The sequence below is a fragment of the Botryllus schlosseri genome, chromosome 6 (genome assembly GCF_051294905.1).
Source record: "Botryllus schlosseri isolate E-star chromosome 6, Bs_hap1, whole genome shotgun sequence".
Lineage (NCBI taxonomy): Eukaryota > Metazoa > Chordata > Ascidiacea > Stolidobranchia > Styelidae > Botryllus > Botryllus schlosseri.
The window spans coordinates 11937849-11959711 of NC_137241.1; the positions used below are offsets into that span (position 1 = coordinate 11937849).

Consider the following 21863-nt stretch of genomic DNA (forward strand, 5'->3'; position numbering starts at 1 on the left):
TGGTAACGAATTAATTGTACCTACGGGCACGCCCGAATATGTTCATTATTAATTACGTGCCCTTTATTTTCCAATACAACAGCTCACTCAGCGCTACTGGTAAATCTGATTACGTGGGCTGAGAGAATAAAAAGTTTTTAGCGACCTATATATGTAATTACCACCTATTCAATCATGCATTATAGAATATTTTGGCACCTAGAGCGACCAGGCCTAGGTCACACAAACTTTGCTGACCATCGAAATCACGCTACGGGGTTCTTGGTGCGAAGCCCTCAGAAGTTTGGTTTATCACGCTATGGGTGCGCAAGGCCATCGTTTTTAGGGGGGTTGACGAAGTGCTGTTACGGCCCTCCCTCTGACTCATTGTCTTTGTTACATTCCTTACAATATGAGGTTGGGGGCGCTGGAGCACGATAATCTTTGAAAGGAGGCGCTGGAGGAAAAAAAGGTTAAGAACCACTGTTCTAGATTAATTTTGTCTGCACGAAAATTGGAGAATAACATGTCATATCATATGCAAGACGTCTTCAAGGGGGATTTTAGTCATTTATGTTTGATTCATGCTAAGTCTAAATCAGTGGTTCCCAACCTTTTTCGACTCATCGCCCCCTTTTCAAACTCCAAGGCTATCATCGCCCCCCAAATATTGGGAACCGAAAAATGGGCATACAGACTGAAATCATCGGCGAGTTGACTAGGAAAAAAGGTCAACTTTTCGGCTCGGCCTCGAATTTACACTTTTACAGCTAAATTTTGGAGGGTTGACTCACAAAAAAGGTGATTTCTCCGACTTGATTCCAAGAGGACCGTAACAGCACTTCGTCAGCCCCCCCCCAATACGTTGGTCTTGTCCCCCCCTCATAGGGCGATAAAGCAAACTTCTGCACCCTCAGACCAAACTCCCCCGATACCTCTTTACCGCTACTTCTCAGCAAAAATTGTTGGCCCCATTAGGTAGTTCGCGCGAAGCGTGGAAAATTTCTATCATTCATGATTGAATTGGTCAATATGATCAAGAATTACACATATCTTGCTGTCAATTTTTTATCCTCTCTCTGCTCATGTATTCAGATTTACCGGTAAAGCTGAGTGAAGTGTCTTGGAAAATTTAGGGCCCGCAAATATAATAATTGAACATATTCGGGCGGACCCGTGGGTATAATGACTTCGTTACGTAATGGCATTTCGTGGCCTGTCTGCTATGTCTAAAGATATTAAAATCGCCCATATGTACTAAACTAAAAGACGCACACGATTTCAAATTGGTATTTCTGCACTGGAAATTAATTTTTCTCTGCGAGATGGCATTTGTTTTGTGGGGTTCTGATTGCCAGGACAGGAACATTTGGCGCCAGCCATTTAGGCTCCTATGGACAATTAAATATATATGTTTATCGTATATATATCGAAGTTGGTCAGCATAAAGGCAGTCCTTTTCCGCCTAGGTTTTCTCGTTCTGGCACACTTCTCGGAGTCGCATGTTACATGGCCTGAAACTTCATATGTCTTGGTGCGTCATAGTGTGATAATGGCTGACGCCGAGATGCCCATTTCTATTACTCATGCGTATTATTTCTTGGAGGAAGGGTATCCAATAAGCAAGAAACATGACACCACGAAATGGCGCGCAGCGCAAAAATTTTGTGAAAAAGTTGCCTAAATTTCCAAAATAATACTCTATAATTAATGTTAATTCACGAAAAAAATTGTGGGCCCCCTTCGAGCTCGGGCCCCATCCCAATTGGGGGTTTGAGTGCGGCAGTTACTGTCATGAACGCCAATATAGTTATTTTAACGCGCCATCGCCCCCTATCGCCCCCTTCGTCCGTTTTCGCCCCCCTATCGCCCCCTTCGCTATTTTCACCCCCCTGGACCGACAAATCGCCCCCTGGGGGGGGGGCGATATCGCCCACGTTGGGAACCACTGGTCTAAATTCTTTATTAAACACATTCGAAATTAGATGTTTTTCATTACTAAGTCAGAAAAAAAACAAGGAGCGAGTAAATTGAAAAGCATCGATGATACAAAAGATGATTAGATTTTCGAACTTAGCATGAAACCATAGCCTTATAAAGGCTATGATGAAACGTAAGAGTGGCTATAGACATAAATGCTGTACGGTATCGAAAAACGCGTGATCCGCACATATCTCAAATACAATTGTGCTAGTTTTTAACTTACTAACTACAACAGCTGTCAATTAATTATCAAGCACAACATAGTTGATGGTACATTTCCAGAGTCATCCCCTAAAGGCGATGTCAATATTGCAGTTGACATTCAACCTCTATTTCTACTCCAATGCACAAATTCAAAATATTGCTTGTTTATACGCTCAACCCAAGGTCAAAATGAGAAATTACGTAAATGTTGCGCAACTTCGACGCTTGCAGAAGCTGGACGGGGAACGCGACGCGACAGGACTTTTTGAAAGGACTTTCACGTGTTGCAGCTGAAGTGCCGTCTGTTTATTTTTGCCGCGGTTCGCTTGTAGTCGACCGGCGTCACGGCAGAAGGTGTTATTTCGGTATTGTTCATCACCAGGTATTGCTGTTTTAAATGATAACTGTCGTTTTCGTTGGTATTTGCTAGTTATTACAGTTTCGTTGGTATTTGCTAGTTATTTCGCTAAGTATTAGGCTATATAATATATATGCTATGACCTTCCTTGGATTGCATCATGTTCGCTTCGCCGTGGGTGACCCTGAGAAGTTCGTTAGTTTTTTAATAAGAAGATTCGGTTTTTATCACTACGGACACCGCGTCTCCGATGGAGAGGCGAATGGAGCCACCGTTCTATGCCATAATAATGTTTATTTCATCATCGATCGAAGAAAAACAACAAACGCTTGTCTCAATGCAAATGAACTTCTCGGCTACTCATTTTGCAAAAACAATGTCAGTTATCCCGTTGACACTGTGTGTGACGCCTGCTTCCAGTGCAATAACATGGAAGAAATATTAACCAGAGTGAAGACGTCTGGTAAAGGTTCCTGTCTAGTTCAATCCAAGGTAATCGGCTTTTTACAGTTGAAGCTCTTTGTATATATAGCATGTGTGCTGCCGAGGTGGTGTATACCTTACAAGAAAAAAACATTTGGATGGATGGGTGATATTTAAAGGAGGTTCATTGTTCACTCACTGTCGAATTGGTGAGCTTACATTAAATTATTAATAAATTGCCATATAACCACAGCCCACAGGATGGGGTATATAATTGGTTTAGTTCAGGGTTTGGAAATTCAGTACTCCAGATCTGCAATTAGCTCTTTCATGCCTGTGCTGCGGCCTTTTGTATCTTTCTCGCCAAATAAATAGAATAGAATCCTTAGGGCTCCCTGGATCTTCTAGTCAACTGCATTGATGGAATAGGAGTTACCCAATATTATGTTGGAAAGGAGAACTGTTTTTTTTATCAATATTGCAGTAGACTATGATGGCTACAAGTTGAACATCTGGTGAAGAAGTTAAAACATTAACAGAACGAATGAATGACAGTCATCAACAAATCAAAAAATACATAGGAAGGCAAATAATTATAGCGAGTGGTACCGGTAGATTTACAAATAAAAAACCGAGCATGCTATGAAAATCCAGTAGATTTACAAATAAAAAACCGAGCATGTTATGAAAATCCAGTAGGCCTACTACATTACAAATACTAGATGGGATTGCAAGAAAACCTAACTATATAATATCAGAAATAAATGAGTAGTTAAGCTTGAACTTCCAGAATTCCCTTCTTTCTATTCCCTCCCCTCAACCGGTGGTATCTTGGATAGGGCCTTGCTTAGCTCCTTGCGCTGCACTATAATATATTTTTTTAAACTTTAGATCAGCGACGCCGATGGAACAGTATATTTTGCAATTCTTCAGTCTCCTTTCGGAAACGTTCAACACACTTTAGTCGACTTATCAAATTACAATGGGCAATTTTTACCGCACTTCAACGTTCACAAAGCTGGTCCCACACAACAAAGTTATTTAAATATGATTGATCATCTCGCTTATATGGTTCCTGCAGGCCAGGCGGACGAAGCGGTAAATTGGTACAATTTCGTATTTCAATTTGAGCGACTGCTCATTAATAGGTGAGAAAATCTTTGTTGTTATGGCCAGGTATTCATATTGCTGGTAATGCATTGCTGCGAGTACTGTTGTATTATAAATAAATTACTGCTCCAGTAGCCTATCTTCATGAACTTATGAAATACTGCTCATCTTGTATTCTTGACATCATATGACGTCACATGGTACGGTAATATATTTTATTATATATCTACTTCCTAATTGAACAATTTAAACTATTTTTCTGACGTACTCAGGCCATGGTTGTCATGATGATTTTGTAATTGTTATCCGTTAACTGCAGCCGCAGTCCTGTTGTGAGTTTTCATTATATTTGCGAACTATTTATTATGATAACCAATAAACTTTATGCAATTGAATGGTTGCATGCGACAATCGACCAATATTTCAGTGTTGCCTGCTAGAAGAACTGCAGCAAAACTGAGCGACTGAATCAATGGCTTGCAACTGATCATACACAAAAATATTTATACCAGGATATGAAATTGCACATTAGGGCTGTTACAATTTTTTTTTTCGAATTTCACTGGCTACTGAGTGATATTGTTAGGACTACCTAAAAATGCTGCCCACCATTTTTGTCTCAATTCCAACAAGTGGTAGCGAAGTTTTAGTAGAAAATTTTTGATTTATTCAATAAAAATAAAGGTAAAAATTTTCAAATTTTACTTGCTACCCCGTGAAATTGTTAGATTGTCTGAAAAAGCAATGCACAATAAATTTGGCTCAATTCCAAGCTGTAGAAGCTTCTTCTACTGGTGGGAATTGAGCCAAATTTGTTGTGCATCGTTTTTCCAAACATCATAACATGCGGTAGCGAGTAAACTTTGAAAAAATGATATATTCATTTTTATTAAATAAATCCAAACTTCTTTAATAAAGTCGCTTCCACGGGTTATAATATAGTCGAAATTGGTGTGCAAGCTATTTTTGAACAGCCCTATGGCACATGGTTGCGTCTTTGAAAATGGTTGGGCGACTCATGCAATGTAGATTATTTATGAGGTGTTTATAATTTACAGAGATGACCAAATCGAAGAAGGCTTCAAAGTAGAAAGTGGAGTGATGGGTATGAAGTTGAAAGCTATACATGGTATCAATCTTTGCGCAAGCAACGATCCTCCAAGTATTTCTATGCTCAATTTAACTGATGCATGGTAAATATTTCTTTCAACTTCATTATCCATCAGCAGCTACTATTGATGGTCACAATCGAGGACACGTTCCTGTAAAATTTGTGTTTGGGGAGCCTTTAACAACATCAAAAAGTGACCAGATTTCTACCTTCTTGGAGCAACACGGGTATGTGTCAAAGTCTAGTATCAATCCCATTTTTCATGCGAGCTGTTATACATACCGTATGGTATACCGTTACCTGATTCTGTTTTATGCATAATGATTGCAAGAGCGTAATTCGTAGCGTGGTATACTTCATACTTATCTCTTTTTGGGCCGTTTCATTAGATTCTCGTTGTATGATGAGTGAAAATGTCTTGTGGATCAATAATCAATATCTATTTTATGTAGGCTACAATGGAAATGAGCTCGTATTTTCGTTGTGAGATAAATATCATGTTTTAAACCAGTGGGTCTTAAACTGGGGCACTTGATTTCCCTCAATTTTTTAGTTATTGCTCTGTGTATAATCTGAATTTCATATTTGAGAATTCTCTCATCAACAGTCATAAGTGGGGCAAGTTTTTGCAACTTTTTTTACAACTTCTGGCAGCTTCCTAAATATGCAGAAGTTATATATTATGTTGTTTTAAGCTGTTTGCAGGAATCTTGTATTGCCACTCTTTCGATTTTTCATGCAACTTTTTGCAATTATTTTCGATTTGACGTACATTCAGGCGGGACCGCCGAAAATTATATTTTCAGTGGGTCAATTTTTTGGGTCAATTTTTTCAGACTATTGATTTTTTCTGAAGTCGCCAACATTGAATTTTACTACGGTGCCTTGGATACGGAACGATTTGAGTCTCTCATACCCTGATAATTTCAAGCAACTTGTCCATAAACGCAACTGTTTAGTGCAAGTTTTGTGAAAATTAAATGCAACTTTCCACGGATTTGACTGCAACAAGAACTTGCCCTAGTCATAACCTTCCATGCCATCAAACTATCTGTTGGGATTGCTAGCATTTTGCAATATGACAATAAAGGGGGCGCAAAATTTTTCACTATCATAAAGGGGGCAGTGTCTAGAAAGTTCGAGAACCACTGATAAACATATCTAATATATGTGTTTTCACAGGGGTAGTGGAATCCAACATATCGGACTTGGCACTAATAATATATTGGAAGCGGTGAACCATTTTAGGGACTCTGGCGCATTCTTCGTTGCACCACCTTCAAATTACTACCAAATGGTATGTTAGAACACACATCAAATCAATTATTCAAGAATAGTCTACCCAGTACTTGGTCATCATGGTTATTAGCAGCATTGATTTTATTTCTCTATCCTTGACATGTCACAAATGTGATATGCTGTGTTATACCTAAATAGCACTGTGGGCATCGGGCAGGGTCATTTTACAGCACTTTGGTTGCTGTCGCATGTCGATGTGTTGATTCCTAAACTGCCATACTTGAAATAAGACTACTGCCTTCAGTTGAAAGTGAGGTATTTGCAGAACAATTTATCGCAAGTGCTATTCCTGACAATGGGACCTAATACCACCATATGTAATCGATCCTGACAAGTATAAATGCTCCACACGATGGCACTACTATACACCATCACAACGAAATCAAGCTATAATCCACATGACAAGAAACCTCAGCCATATTACTTCAAACACTGTCTTATGCATTCACCCCCTACCCTGAATAACGTCTGCTATGACAAGTATAGACCAATAAGATTTAAAGTCCAGTATATGATATTCCAATCTTGAAAGCTTGTCTAATGGGTACGTCAGGTAGGGAAGTAGCCGTCAAACAAGATGACAATGCTGCAATGGCAGCCTACTCAGGAAACCTTGTCTTCAAAATAAGCCAAGCCCTCCTAACTTGCAGCTCTGTGTCAGCGACTCCCGTAGATTTTGTCGACGGGCGGCTGCTAATTGCTTATAATAGCCGACCAATTGTCCTGTGATGTTGTTATTATTACAGCGAACTGATTGAGAATTACCCTCTATTATAAATTACTACGCTGAGAGATGTTTGGTTACCTTGTACGCACAGACACAACACTGTAGTAGGAGACACATACCGTATGATAGAACTCAACGTTCTTCTCATAAGGGTTATCTTAATAGTGACCGAAGATTGAATGTGATTGGCGTGGGTATTTGTTCTCTAGTTACGTGATCTCCGCGTTTCATTTGGAATCATAATGTGAAAAAGGGGACACCCGGATTTGAACCTGGGACCTCTCGATCTGCAGTCGAATGCTCTACCACTGAGCTATATCCTCGCCGCTAGCATTGGCTCACCGATAATGTTCCTAGGGTGATAAAAGAGCAAAACAATCCGTGACACCGAACGTCAGTATCACATGAAACTGGCTCACTCTCATCAATTGCGAACGTCTGCAATGAAGCGAATATTTAAAATTTCGGGAGTATTTTGTTGCGGCGACGTTATATTAACAAATGACAGGAATACTGGAAACGACAGTCAGCAGTCAGCACCATACCTTATTGAGTATTCAAAGATTTTGAACACGTTCCTTCTGTCGAAATAGATACATATTTTGGAGGTTTAATATAACGTATTTATCATTAGTTATCGTTCTAACAGGAATCTGCATAGTGCGGATCTTAAAACTTCAGAAGTTTTTATAAGAGTTATGTCGCCCAAATTGAGACATGTACTGGCCGATCTGTTGTTGAACATTCACTGCAGAACTATATCCCAGGCTCCAGTGAAAGCGTCTTGAAACTTTGAACTATAGTTTCCATTCTGGGCGAGATACCGAGCATCAGAATCACGCCATCTGATATAATCGAAATGACACTCTCATCACCAGCGAGCGTGATAATGAAGTGAAACGAATTCGAAATCTGGAAAGTATTTTTGGTTGATTCATCTTGCTAGGGGTTGACGCTTCTTTATTCAGTCTGATTGTCGGTAGATTTGAATAAAAAGAAGGTAGGGGACACCTGGATTTGAACCATGGACTTTTCGAACTGCAATCGAGCGTTCTACCATTGAACTATATCCCCGATACCTAGAAGCAGTGAAAATATACTTTCTGTGGCGATAGGAGAGTAAGTCCAAACTTTGAAAAACGTAACGCAATAACGCCAATTCTTGCCACAAGCGAACACCAGTACTGTAATGAATCGAATTCAAAAATTGAGCAATATTCTGTCGTTGTGACGAGCTAGTAAGAAAGTAAACACAAACATAAACTGGTAACCTGCGTAATACCGTAAATGTTAACAATAGAATATTCGGATTTGAAGATGAATTTTGGAAAAGTTAAGATCGAAAACTTCAAGGGGATATCCGGATCTAAACCACGTACTTGTCGATCTACGGTTGAACGTTTGATTTCGATTCTGATGGAAAATTAAATGAGCTATTCATGATACTGAACTTCGAATTTCAGTCATTTGATATTATCAAGGTGATACTCTCATCATTAGCGAACTACCGGAATGAACTAAAATCGACTTCGAAATGTGTAAAGTATGTTGTCGTTATGAAGTTATAATCGTAAGATTTTATATTTTCATCTGCTCACGATACACAACGCACAATGCGATCCACAAGAAACAAGTAACAACCTATAATAATAACACACAGTATACCATTTGATATAAAAAAAAAACAGTAACTAGTGTCATGTAGTATACAGGAAACGTTAAGTTCATCTTGCTATGAATAACCGAAATGGCGTCCTAATGCTAGGTAAATATTCCACAGGTTCTGGCGACACAGTCGCTCTTATTACTATCTCAATACGAATATGAAAATGGCTATCGTCTTGTGGATAGTCGCGTATTTAACGAGGGATGCAAGTCGAGATATAATTAAGGTAATCGAAAAATTAAAGGGGACACCCGGATTTGAACCAGGGACCTCTCGATCAGCAGTCCAATGCTCTACCACTGAGCTATATCCCCACGGCCACCCTCTTGCGCTCTATTCAATCAGGTTCTGGCGATTCTTTCATTTTCGTGCTGTGAAGGACTTCACAGCGTCATTGGCACTTGGATTTCAATTTAGTCAAGCCCGACTCCATATTCAGGATGCTCTTGACCTTACCGCCTTCACGAGAAATGACTTAAAACTCGAATTTGATATATTCGCTGTTCTATTGTTTGAACTTTCACCCTTCCTCATAGTCATAACCGTAATTTAAACTGCACGTCGAATGCATGTGTTCGCAACTGGAACGGACTAATCTAGTAGAATACTCGATAGTAGTTGCAGAATCTGTTAATTTACAGCGCATTGATTGTTATATAAAACATCTGTTGGGTTATCGCTGAATAGTGGAAAAATAATTCCTTGATGGCCTAAAAAGGAGTATTGGAAAATAGCGCTGATATATCGCTAATCACGATATAAAACAGCGGGCTGGGCTTATACGCATACAACAATTGATTCGTATGTGAAAATGGTTGATTGTTATCCTGTGGTTTACGTATAACCACCGCAAGTCCAATCGCCGATAGGTTAAGAAAAGGCAGGGGACACCCGGATTTGAACCAGGGACTTCTCGATCTGCAGTCGAACGTTCTACCACTGAACTATATCCCCTTCAACGGCAATAGCTACGGCGTCTCGAAGTAGTGATGTAGTTTCTATTGTTATAGAAGTGTGTAAATAGATATACGTGGTACCAGACCTTAGAATCGTGTGACGCAATAATACCCAGTCTTACCAGAAGAGAACGTTGTTAAAGCAATGTATCAAATTGGTATTTCATGGAGTATTTATCATTGTCACGTGACCGCAACAAAGTAAGCACGTACACAATGTGTATTACACATATAGAAACTGATAGACTGATATACTTTATGTATTTACGAGGTGATTTAAGTCGCGACCAGTGTGCTATTCATGGATTTTCATTTCATGTGGAATCAGAATAAACAACCTTGAAAGCAAAAAAACCATACGAAGTAAATGTTGGCAAGTCCAATACGAACAGGGTTTCGAAGCCCCGAAAACAACAACCCGACGCGAATGCAATTAGCCAGGTGTACCGATCATAAAGACGATCTCTGTCACCGGGAAGACCGTACATTTTATGATCGAGAAACTATAGAAACTGTGAAAATCGTAAAATTTAGGGGACACCCGGATTTGAACCAGGAGCCCCTCGATCTGTAGTAGAATGCTATATCACTGAGCCATATTCCCCACGGTCAATAAGGCGAGCTCCGATGGTCAATGCCGGACCGAGGAATTCGAACTTTTGTTGGCCGATGGTGGACGCTTGACTTGTGTTTGAGATTTTGCCGATGTCTGCAATTCAAACTATTGGTGAATAAATGTGTTCGCAACTGTAGCTATACGTAATCGGCTAATAGAAACTCCAAATATTGCGAGTGAAAACTTGTTGACAGATGGTTTACGCTTGTCTTGTGTTCGAGATTTCACTTTCGCCTATTACTGCAATTCAAACGATTAGTGAACGAATGTGTTGGAAACGTTAGCTATACGTAATCTGCTATCAGATGCCCCATTTATTGCGATTGAAAATGTTACATTCCGCATTTACATGACCCACTCTGAATTGTGTGTTTAATTCGTAAAAATATGAGGGGACACCCGGACTTGAACCAGGGACCTCTCGATGTGCAGTCGAATGAATGCTCTACCACTGAGCTATATCCCCACCACTATTTTAATCAGTTCGAATCGTTCCGTACGTGGTGATTGTTTCCGTGATGCTGACAATATACTCAGCGTCATCGGTACGAGATTTACTAACAATTTCGTGTCAGACCGAGCATTCCTCGTGGCAATGGATTACTAACCTAGCGAACCTACGGATAGATGCGCAGCTCGGCTAAAAGCAGCATAATTGGTAGTCATATAGCTGGCGATCTTAGCGTTTAAATTTAAAATGTCTGGTCTTAATCGAATGCTAGTGTCGCAATGATTCCAAAAATAAAATATTGCCAGCACAATGGAACCACTTCCAAAATAGTCGTCAAAGCCTGAAAATTATCATTGTTCTGAACAATCGCTCGACGCAATTGGCCATTGTTATGGTCATTGTGCTGCGGCGCTCTCATTGTCCAGAACAATCGTCCTTTGACGACTATTTTAAAGTGGTTACATTGCCCTGACGAGATTTTAATTTGTATTTTCGGAATCAATGCGACACTAACTTTCGTTTAAGAGCAGACATCAAATTTGGACGCTTAGATCGCCAGCTATAGGACTATCAAATATTCTGTTTTTAGCCGGCTCAACAGGACTCGTCTCCGCGCATTCAACCACGAGTCACGTGTTGCGCATCTATCCGTAGGTTAGTAATCTATACTCATGCGGAATCTTAAGATTTCGAATTTTTGTAGGCCTATGGTAGAAACATCAATGTTTGTTCGAGTTTATATTTTGTCCCATGACTGTAATTCAAGCTATCCTGCGAATGGCTGGGTTTGAATCTAAACCGTGAATGGCTGATATAATCAGATTAAGCCGCGTAATACGCTAAATAGCCGCGCATTCGCTGCGACATACGAGTTGCAATTATTTAACCAGTAATAACTAGGCAAGTTTTTGTTCGCGGGAAAGCTGCATTTAATTTTAACAAAAGTTGCAGTACAAAGTTGTATTTATAATTTTTCTTGCAATATTAGAGTATGAGCAGGGCCGTAACAGCACTTCGTCAGGCCCCCCCCCCAAAACTTTGGTCTTGGGCCCCCCATAGGGTTATAGGCCTAACTTCTGGGGGGCTTCGCCCCCCAGACCTCCCTCCGGCGATACACTGTTTAACGCTATTTATAATATTCATTGGGAGTTTGTTGAGTGAATCAGATTTTGTCGCCTAAGCGCGCGAAGCGCGGAAAAATTTCTACAATTCATGATTGAATCGGTCCGTATGATCGGGAATTGCCTATATTGTTATCAATTTTTATCTTCTCTCTGCTCACGTAATCACATTTGCCGGTAGAGCTGAGTGCGGTGTGTTTGAAAAGGTAGGACCACTCCATTAATAATTAAACATCTTCAAGCGTATACCCGTTGGCAGGAACGAAACAGCACCTCGTCAGGCCCCCAAAAACGTGGGTCTTGGGCTCCCATAGGGTGATAAAACGACCCCCCCCCCCCATCACGTTGTTCGCGTTTGTCACGAAATCATCTGTACTGTATTGTGAGCCAGCGCGAAGCGCGAAAATATTCGATAATTTATGATAAAATCGGTCAATCAGATCGGCGATTGCATATATATTATGCTATCAATTTGTTTTCCTCTCTACTCACGTAATTAGATTTACCGGTAGAGCTGAGTGAAGTGTCTTGAAAACGGGATGGCCCGCAACTAATAATTAAACATCTTCTGGCGGGCGGACCGGTTGATATGACTTCGTTACATGATGTTATTTCGTAACTTCCAGTCTGCTATATCAAAGCATATAGAATCGCCCAAACGTAGGCTTCTAAACTAAGAGACGCACACGATTTCAAATTGGTATTTCTTCACTGGCATAAATTTTTTCCCAGCGGGATGGTATTTGTCTTGTGAGGTTCAGATTGCAAAGACAGGAACATTCGGCGTCAGTCATTTAGGCGCCTATGTACAATTAAACCTATGTGTATTTTATATATAGAACGCAGTCTTCGGTCAGCATAAGGGCATAGACCTTTTCGGCCAAGGTTTTCTCGCTGCCGATCGTTCTGGCACACTTCTTGGAGTCGCATGTTATATTGCCTAAAACTTGATTGTAGGTCTTGGTGCGTCGTAGCGCGGTAATGGCCTAATACCCAATAATAGGGTTGTTCAGAATTGACCGACTTTCAAAAAGTCTAGGTTTTCAGTCCGTTTCCCATGCCTTATACCTTAAAAACAAATTCTGGCTACTTTTTTTTGTAATTCATCCCCTGCATCCGTGTGCATTTTGCCGTTTTTTCATGCACCAAAAAAATTCTTCGGAATTCGGGGATTCCCCCGTTGTGAGTGACTCTACAGTCTACAGCAATCGCATGTGTTCTCATTGACGTGAAGCTGATGTTCTAGCGTTGATGACGCGCTAGTCACGGCAGTGAAATGGGGATCATTGATTACTCAGGTGTTTTGCTGCTTTGTTATTGAAGAACTGTGTTTACGATTGAGGTGCAGGACTTACCAGGTAGCTTTTTGGCTCATGCTGTTAGCGAGTCTAGCGCAGGATTAGTGATTATAGTATTGTAGCAGTATTGAATTATTCGATCTAATGGACCTGATACTCTTTCTTGTCTACTGAGATAGAAAACAAAGCTTGTAAATGTCTTTTCCAGTGACTGTGGAAAACAGCCAATCCGTTGCTCTGAATTTTATGTTATTTCCTAAGATAGCAATATACTGGTCGGAGTATTTCCAATTTAGGAATCATTATCTTCCAGAATCAATAACTGGATCTAATCCGACTATTCTTGCTCAAGTTGTGCAGTATGTGTTTGACCTTAGAGAACTGAAATGTTTCCAACTATTCTTTGTTGCTTGACTGAGTTGATGTATATTTATTTTTCTAGGATTAGCTCTAGTGCGAAATGTCTGAAAAAGAGAAAATTGCCATCTAGTGATATAGTATCAAAGAAAACTAGAAGATCACGGTCGCAGACACAGCATTTCCTAGCTGGGCCATCTGAGGAAACATTACGAGATCGAAGCTGCTTACTCTTAGGAAAGTTATGCAGTATGTGTTACACCTAAGAGAGCATGCATATGCGAAAAATGAACCAGTAAAGTTACACATCCAGGACGTAGGAGATGAAGTACGGTAATGGGTTTTTGGTTCCTGGCTGCCACAAAGACCATCACACAAGTCAATGCCATTGAAAGATTAGCGACAGTGTGAAAAGTGGCGCAGTCGACATCGGGTCATTGCTTTAAATTTGTGACTCTAAAAGGGCCTGTAAACCTGTTCAACAACAAAGACATATGCCAGGTTTCCGATCGCTCGAAAGTCAGCGATAATGCTGCTACCATGATAACTGCAGCACTGATTAAAGCTTGCGATGGTGACCCTAATGACTTTCATCTTTCAAGATCTGGAACCTATCAACGACGCATTGCAAATCGTTTTAAAATTTCTGAGTCTATTGTTGAAAAAATAGCAAACGATCCACCAAAGCACATCACATTGCACTGGAATGGAAAGCTCAATAGGAGTCGTTTAGGAGAGCAATTTGAGGCCTTGGCAGTGCTGGCATCGTCTACGTGTTGTAACGCATTTGAGAAGGGCAAACGTCTTGGCATTCGAACTCTGGGGAGTGCTACAGGAAAAGCACTGGCTGATCCGTCATTTCAACTGCTGGAACTATATAATGTAACAAAAAATGTCAGAGCTCTTGTGTTTGACACAACATCCTCAAACAATGGAAAAAATTGTTCTGTTACTTGAAGAATTGATAAACAGGAAAGTTTTCTACAGTCTTGTCGCCATCATATTCATGAACTAGTCATCCGGGAGATTTGGAAGTGAAGTGTGCATTTGGATCGGCGACCACAGGCCCTGAAAACACAGATTTTAATACCTTCCAAGAAGTGGAAAGATATTGATCAATTAGGAAGCTCTAAAACACTTCAGTTTGATGAAGGCAGCGGGTTGGCGATGAAAGCTGATGAAGCAAAGCAAGAATAATTCCACTGATTAAGCCATATAATGGAAAGCAGAAAGAAGTATTGATAAGAGATGACTACAGAGACTGTGCAACAGGCGCCTTGGTGATTTTATATGACCAATATGTTGATAATCGTTTTCGCAAGCCTGGTGCTACTATAGCACTGGATGGACGAGTCAAGTGCTGTACTGTCAAAAAATGTTCATGTGGAGTGAGCACATGGGCTATTCTGAAGAGTTCATTAGAAAGTTGGTACGAATAAATATTGTCCAGTTTTCTGTCCCAGCTTAAAACTAATATTGCATGTGACGCACAGAGTAATGATCTCAAATTCCTTCATGACATGAAAGACTTTACATCATGCGATTTCACAGTTGCTGATGTGGCATATAAAAAGATGTGAAAACATCATTGGCATCTCACCGAGGAAACGGTGGTATCTACAATGTTCTCGGCTAAACCAAAGATTCCTGACAAAGTGAAGGAAGTGATGGCTGCTAAATTGCTGCAAATGCCAATTCTTGAACAATTTCGCAGAGGTATACCTCTGAGTCTAATCTCTGACTCTGTCTCTGAGTCAATGAGTATGGTTGCTTTAATTGGACCGGAATCATGGTTTCTATTCGATGCTATACATGCCGAACATGATTAGTTGAGTCTTCCAGTTTCGGAATAGCATACAGATCCGCATTTTGTGACTGCTCAAGAATTTGTGAGTAGTGTTGAAGTAGTTAAAGACGCTGCAAAGCGTTTGGTAAAATTGAATATCGACTTTGATGCTTTAAAAACAGATGACAAAGAACAGCGGACGAGCCTCTTACAAGCCGTGGAAGATCACGCGAACAGATATGCCGATTTCTCTAAAGCAACCATTTCATCCACCTGATTTAAGTAGTATTTGCCAAGTTGATCTATTTCTTTTCCTTATTGTTTCGTTTCCTTTGAACAATGTGATGTTTAAAATGTGGCTGTGAGTGAATGATACATTCACAGTTGTATTCTTGCACATGGTGATCCCGGAAATTGATGTACAATCTCAGGTAGGGTTGAGGAGTGTAGGATATGTGATCCAACAAAATGACTATCAGTCTTATGCAGTTTTGAGGAGTTTTAAGGGAGTGTAGGACATGAAAATGGTGTCCTGAACCGGCAATACTTTCTATAATAAGGTTATGTAGCACTCCAAACCGCAATAGCTGCATAAACCCAGCTTATATATGACGTTTACTAGCCTAGTCCGAATGGCGTCACTCAAATTTTAGGGGAATCCCCTATTTTTAGCCGATAATTTTCCAGCTCAAAATGCACACGGATGCAAGGGATGAATTACGAAAAAAAGTAGCTAGAATATGTTTTTATGGTATAAGGCATGGGAATCGGACTGAAAACCACGACTTTTTGAAAGTCGGTTAATTCTGAACAACCCTAACCCAATAATAAAGATAAATGGCTTCTTGAATTCGCGCGCAGCGCGAAAAAATTTTGAAAAATTGGCATAAATTTTCAAAAAATACTTTATTATTTATGCTAATTCACGAAATAATTTTGGGCCCCCTTTGAGCTCGGGCCCCCCCCCATTTGGGGGGTTTGGGGTGCGGCAGTTACGGTGCTGAGTATGAGATACTCGACAGGTTCCGTTGTATAACCTACTTCCTGCAGAGTTGTCAAATTTGTTACTTTATTGCCAGTTATCGCACGGTTTGGCGAAACGGCCTAAAATTACATTTTTTCCGGCACATAGCAAGAAAATTGCGCAATGCGCGAATAATTTCCCGCAAAAGCCAAACAGCATAGTGATAACCCCCTCCCCCTAAAACAAGTCAAATAACACACCCCAAACCCCCTAGGTCTGCAAACTTGACCCAAGGCATTACAGAACAACTCAATCTTGGTGACTTTGACAAAGGCAATATCCTGAAAAAGGTTACTCAGTGAAAATATGGTTTTCGGCAATCTCCCCTGGGCGCTCGTGAAATGGGAAAGTATTTCCAATTTAAACGACAGAATTAATAAAGAGATCTATTTACGTATTGTTCGGGCACGGTCGTGCTTGGGAGGGGTCATATACTTAATAGCATTTTATCCAAGCCATCGAGAAATAGGAGCCAAAGCATGGTAGGCCCAAGACGCGGTAGTTAGGCTAGCGATATCTTATGTACTAGGCCTATTGCAGATGCGATTGTGTAGGCCAGCGAAGATATCGTGCGCACCAAGACAATGCAGTTGTGATTGTGTATTCCAGCGACGATATCGAGCGCACAGGGCCTATTGCAGATGCGATTATTCGAGCCAGCGGAATTAGGCTTGTTGGAGACGCGGTAAATCAGGCTAGCAACGATTGCCGAACGCGCGACAATGAATGACCTGATTTCGCAATCATCTCAGCGGGAGATCGTGTCGCGTTTCATTGTGCAGTGCAATACGCACGGACGAATCTCGCTAATTGGCAACGCGCCTTTCGTTAATTGGCCGCGCGCAATGCTGGATAATACGACTTATTGAATTGCAACCCAGTATTAACGTCAAAGCGGTCATTTGAAAAGGTCGGGGTTTCGCGTTAAAGGAGGGGGTTTCGCGTTTTTAAAAGAGGGGGTTTCGACCCCCCCTAGCTACGCGCCTGGAGACAGCGTACTGGTGGTCGTCATCATCATCATTGGTTTATTAGCAATTTTATCAGTTCAATACATCACAATAATGCGATACAATGAAAGGATAGGAAGGTGTCGAAGCGACTTGGAGTAGTCTCGGCACGAGGGTTGTCAACAAAATCATGCGATACCAAGCATTCCTTGTGTCTCTCATATGAGGAATCTTATGATTTCTAATTCTTTTGTTGGCCTAAGGTAGAAACTTTATGGTTGTTCGAGCTTTAAGTTTCTCCCACGACTGTAATTCAAACTATCAGGCGTATCCATGGCAGACATGGGGTGATTACTTCACGAATGTAATCGATTGCGATTACTATTACTTCTGAATCACGCGATTACGATTACAGCAAAATCAAGGAGTTGTCGATTACGATTACATTGGAAAAGTAATCACGATTACTGACGATTACATTTATTTTGCTTCTTAGAACTTATCTTTGAACACTTATCAGAAGACAATATAGCGATTGCGATGAGAATGCCTCATGAGAGAACAACTTTCGTTTTAATTGAGAAGTCATTATGCTTGTTACGTCATAATGTATTTTTAGTTCAACTTCATAGCTGACGATTTCTCGCACCAAACGATTTGCACTCTAGCCAGGGCCTCAACTGCCGCACCTCAGACCCCCAATTGGGTGGAGAGCAAATCAGAAGAGGACACAAAAATATTTCATAAATTATAGAGTATTTTCGATGGATTTAATTAACTTCAAATTTTTCTTCGCAATTTAATGTTGCTAGATCTCTTGATTTTGAAATGCATACCTCTGTCCCCTCGAGAAAAAAAGTAAGCATAATTTATAGAGATAGGCATTTCAGTGCCGGCCTTTACCGCGCCAAAAAACTCCAAGACATATGCAGTTTCGCCTAATATGTCACGCTGGATGGGCGCGACGATTAGTCCTGTTCTAATCTGAGCCTCACGATAGGAATGCCACTTGGGGCACCCACAGACGGAAGTGAAGAAATGGAAATATGTGTGTGCATCTCACGAATAGTTATTCTTTGGACTTGACCCGCCCGCCGGATGTTTGATTGATCAATGATCATCCTATCCTGGGCCCAATACCAACGTTTATGGACGAAGTGCTCTTACGGTCCTGATTCTAGCTAAAAGTCACGCTCACATGGTGAATAAGCGGGTGGCTATGGCGTCAGATCCAAATGTGTAGTAAAGAATGGCGAAATAACGATTGGTGCACGTTTCGAGTAGAGTCACGTATGAGACTAAGATAAACTGAACAACAACGCCTGCCTACAATCCACTTACATATATTGTAAGCTACAAACGGCAAAGAACGGCTCGATTATGATTTATATCAGAAGTCGTTGTTTTTAATGCTTCGATGTGGAAATCATAATGTTTCATTTTACGAGTACAAGATTTCAAACCTTTGTCCAGTGTACGCACACAGGCCTACGGTTCGCCAAGCAGCAACGGTCAAACTGCGTTTAGCTAAACATTACCAAACATCAATACATACCACGTTCTATTTGAAACTGGACAGCGTGGTGAGAATTATCTTGCTGCAAGGTACTGGCGTCTGGAGTGTATTGATGACCTGGTGTACGACATGGCAGGTGTTCTTGCCATCACACTACTTATATCTTCTACATGTGAATCGAATATATATTCACTATGTGTGGATAATTCGTTACGCAATGCCATAGCTAATACTTGTGACGTAATAAGGAGCAGGGGCGTTTGAAAATCCGACGTTTCTTCTATCAATAACCTGGTATGATACCGTAATCGATTACGATTACTAATCGCGATTACCCCATGTCTGATCCATGGGTTCGTAACTGTATAGGACTGATTCAAACTGATATACCCGCGTAATATTCTAACTGACCGTGCATTTACTGCGGTCAAAAAGTTGCAATTGTTAAATCAAGCAATAACCCGGCTGAATCATGATAATAATTCGGAAAAGTTTAGGGGACACCCGGATTTGAACCAGGGACCTCTCGATCTGCAGTCGAATGCTCTACCACTGAGCTATATCCCCTTGCATCGGCCTAGTGTTGCGTGTGCGATTTGTTTGCATAGCCTGAGGAAAATCTTTGTAAGTGCTCGCCAGTTTTCGTATGTCGATGCCTATAAATGGTTACGTTCTCTCGCGAGTGTCGCACTTTCATTCTCGATGTCGCGTGATATGCACTACACAGGACGTGAGTACATGCTCAGCTCATCTGCTAAGCGCCCGATTACTTTCAACAGATTGAAAATTCACGCCACGTAACGGAATTCGGTGTATCCCTGGAAGAATTGGTAAAGTCGGGCATTCTCATTGAAAGTAATCAAGCGGAAGGGCATGAGCTCTCGCTGCCGGCAAGGGAAGAGCCATGGTATGTTAAACGCCACGTTCTCATTTTTATTGTGATTTAGTTACAAATACCGTAACCGATGGTTGCGTATGATTTGCCTATCGCTGTTTTGCAGCTAAGTTTTGGAAGGTACTCTTCCTTTTTGTCTTATCATTTCACCTAATCCTCTATTTCCATATAAAACTTTTGGAACTGAAAAATTAGTGCAGTTTTTGTTCTCTGTGTCATGCGAAGCATTTGCAACATTTGTAATAGGCGGGCCAGATATGAATACCGCAGTAACGCAACGGATCGCACATACACTTTTTAGTAGTTACAACTCGCGAGCCCCACCATCTCACTCAGAATCAGCAACGAGGATGACTTCGTTCAACAAAATTCGATATCCGACTAATACGGATAAGAGATAACAATTAGTATTATTATTTGAAGGTAAATCCCCCCAAGCGCTAACAAATTTTCAGGTTATTGAATATATTTTGTGAAAAATATTTATACGATTCTTGATATACAATGTTACTTTCAATTCTCTTTTACCCTGACCAGGGAGTGAGTGAGAGCCCGCAATATCCGAGTTTATTTCAATATAAATATATTCAGCAATATTCATGTGTATATTATAGTATTTCTAGTGTCTTTGTCCCCTATTTAGGGCCATTCGAGCTTAGCTTAAACGTATCAGGGTAACCAGGATATAAGCTAAATTTGAAACACATTGCGCTTGCATGCCGTTCAAAACCAATTATTCGCGGCTGGATCTGGCCCCTGGCCGCAGCTTGCACAACCCAGATGTGAGTTAAAGTGTAAAACCTGAAGATCACAATGTTTACCAGCTCCTAACGTTGTAGATTAACGTAGGAATTGTTTTTTATTTCATCACAGGTATATCTTGCAAGTGTTCACGAGGAATTTGTTCAGGGAGCAGACGTTTTTTCTGGAGTTGATTCAGCGGCACCGGACTGAAGGTGGTTTCGGGGCGGGCAATATCAAAGCGTTGTGGGATGGCGTGCAGGCTCATTTGTCTGCAATAGACGGAGACGTCGAGACCTCCGTTTATTGAAAACACTGGGATATTATGGTTATTACAGCGTCGTAGTTTATGAAATACCAAAAATACTATATGCCGAAATTCGTTGACTGAATTCGTTATGCGATAGGACGATTATATGAGTTTGATAGCATCAAGGTTGTAGGGTCAAGTAATGAGCATCAAAACAAGGCTGTCGGTCAAACTACGAGTAGGGCTGGGCAAAATCGAGTACCAAGCTGATTCGATTCTGAATCGAGCATAAACCTTCGAGTCGAGTATTCGAGTATCACTGAGAAAGCGGTCCTATGTTCAAAACAAGCAGAAATCAGTCCTATTTCCACATTTTATATTAGTACAAAAGAAAATTTATGGCAAACTGATGTCAAAATGACATTGCCACATGTGGTCACTCGAAATATTGTACAGTTACTTGTACACAGGCCATTCAAAATGTAGGATACACATGCAAATAAAAATGGACTTGTCAGTTAGTATAAACCGTTGCATTTCAGAAAGACGAGAGCTTCCACGTGCCTCCCTGTGAGGCTAGATCTTAATGCAGATGCTGTATTCCCAGCTGTTGAAAATGCTCTTTCTGATGGAGTAGAAGTAGCTGGCACACTCAGATATTTCAATGCTAGGTTTACAATGTTTGGATACTTGGCTTTATTCTCTTTCCACCAGTTCAGAGGATTCTGATCTTGTGTGAGCCTTTTTTCACAGAAGTATTTCTCAAGCTCATCATGAATTAAATTAACATCAGTGTCGCTAGAGCTGTCACTTGACTCACTGGAATCATAAACTGCGTCAAGCAGCTTATTCAATGAAGAGCTTTGACTTGGACCACTGTTAATTGTGGGAGTAGCTTTGGTAATAACAGTAGCATTTTTTTCCTTGCCCACTACATCCTCCAGCAGTTCACACTCAAGCAAACCGCCAAGTTTAACAGATTGTGTGGAGTCAAGTCCTTTGACTTTATATCTTGGATCAAGTGCGGTCGCTTTCCAAGTAATGT

At 40.7% G+C, this 21863-nt stretch overlaps 1 protein-coding gene, 2 long non-coding RNA genes and 6 other non-coding genes across 10 annotated transcripts in view; 2 read left to right on the forward strand and 7 right to left on the reverse strand.

Moving 5' to 3' along the window:
• The window catches only part of LOC145441029 (uncharacterized), a 416627-nt gene that overhangs the window by 20215 nt on the left and 374549 nt on the right, over nt 1-21863 (reverse strand). The gene's annotated exons all lie outside the window — the stretch shown is intronic.
• On the forward strand, nt 2435-20947 carry LOC145441016 (4-hydroxyphenylpyruvate dioxygenase-like protein). 2 transcript variants are annotated; one of them, XM_080318808.1, is made up of 7 exons: nt 2435-3016; nt 3839-4095; nt 5116-5219; nt 5287-5395; nt 6351-6465; nt 19712-19839; nt 20701-20947. In XM_080318808.1, exons 1-7 carry the CDS (start codon nt 2663-2665, stop codon nt 20876-20878), a joined length of 1245 nt encoding a protein of 414 aa, XP_080174934.1. In that variant the 5' UTR covers nt 2435-2662; the 3' UTR covers nt 20879-20947. The 2 variants fall into 2 exon arrangements, with proteins under 2 accessions (XP_080174934.1, XP_080174933.1); XM_080318807.1 differs by having other exon boundaries at nt 2441-3016; nt 5284-5395.
• On the forward strand, nt 6472-15842 carry LOC145441026 (uncharacterized). The gene is made up of 2 exons (XR_013915696.1): nt 6472-15563; nt 15650-15842. It is a non-coding gene; the product is annotated as an uncharacterized LOC145441026 (long non-coding RNA).
• Trnac-gca (transfer RNA cysteine (anticodon GCA)) lies at nt 7446-7517 on the reverse strand. The gene has a single exon. It is a non-coding gene; the product is annotated as a tRNA-Cys (tRNA).
• On the reverse strand, nt 8197-8268 carry Trnac-gca (transfer RNA cysteine (anticodon GCA)). The gene has a single exon. It is a non-coding gene; the product is annotated as a tRNA-Cys (tRNA).
• On the reverse strand, nt 9103-9174 carry Trnas-gcu (transfer RNA serine (anticodon GCU)). The gene has a single exon. It is a non-coding gene; the product is annotated as a tRNA-Ser (tRNA).
• On the reverse strand, nt 9743-9814 carry Trnac-gca (transfer RNA cysteine (anticodon GCA)). The gene has a single exon. It is a non-coding gene; the product is annotated as a tRNA-Cys (tRNA).
• Trnac-gca (transfer RNA cysteine (anticodon GCA)) lies at nt 10823-10898 on the reverse strand. The gene has a single exon. It is a non-coding gene; the product is annotated as a tRNA-Cys (tRNA).
• Trnac-gca (transfer RNA cysteine (anticodon GCA)) lies at nt 19428-19499 on the reverse strand. Its single transcript has one exon. It is a non-coding gene; the product is annotated as a tRNA-Cys (tRNA).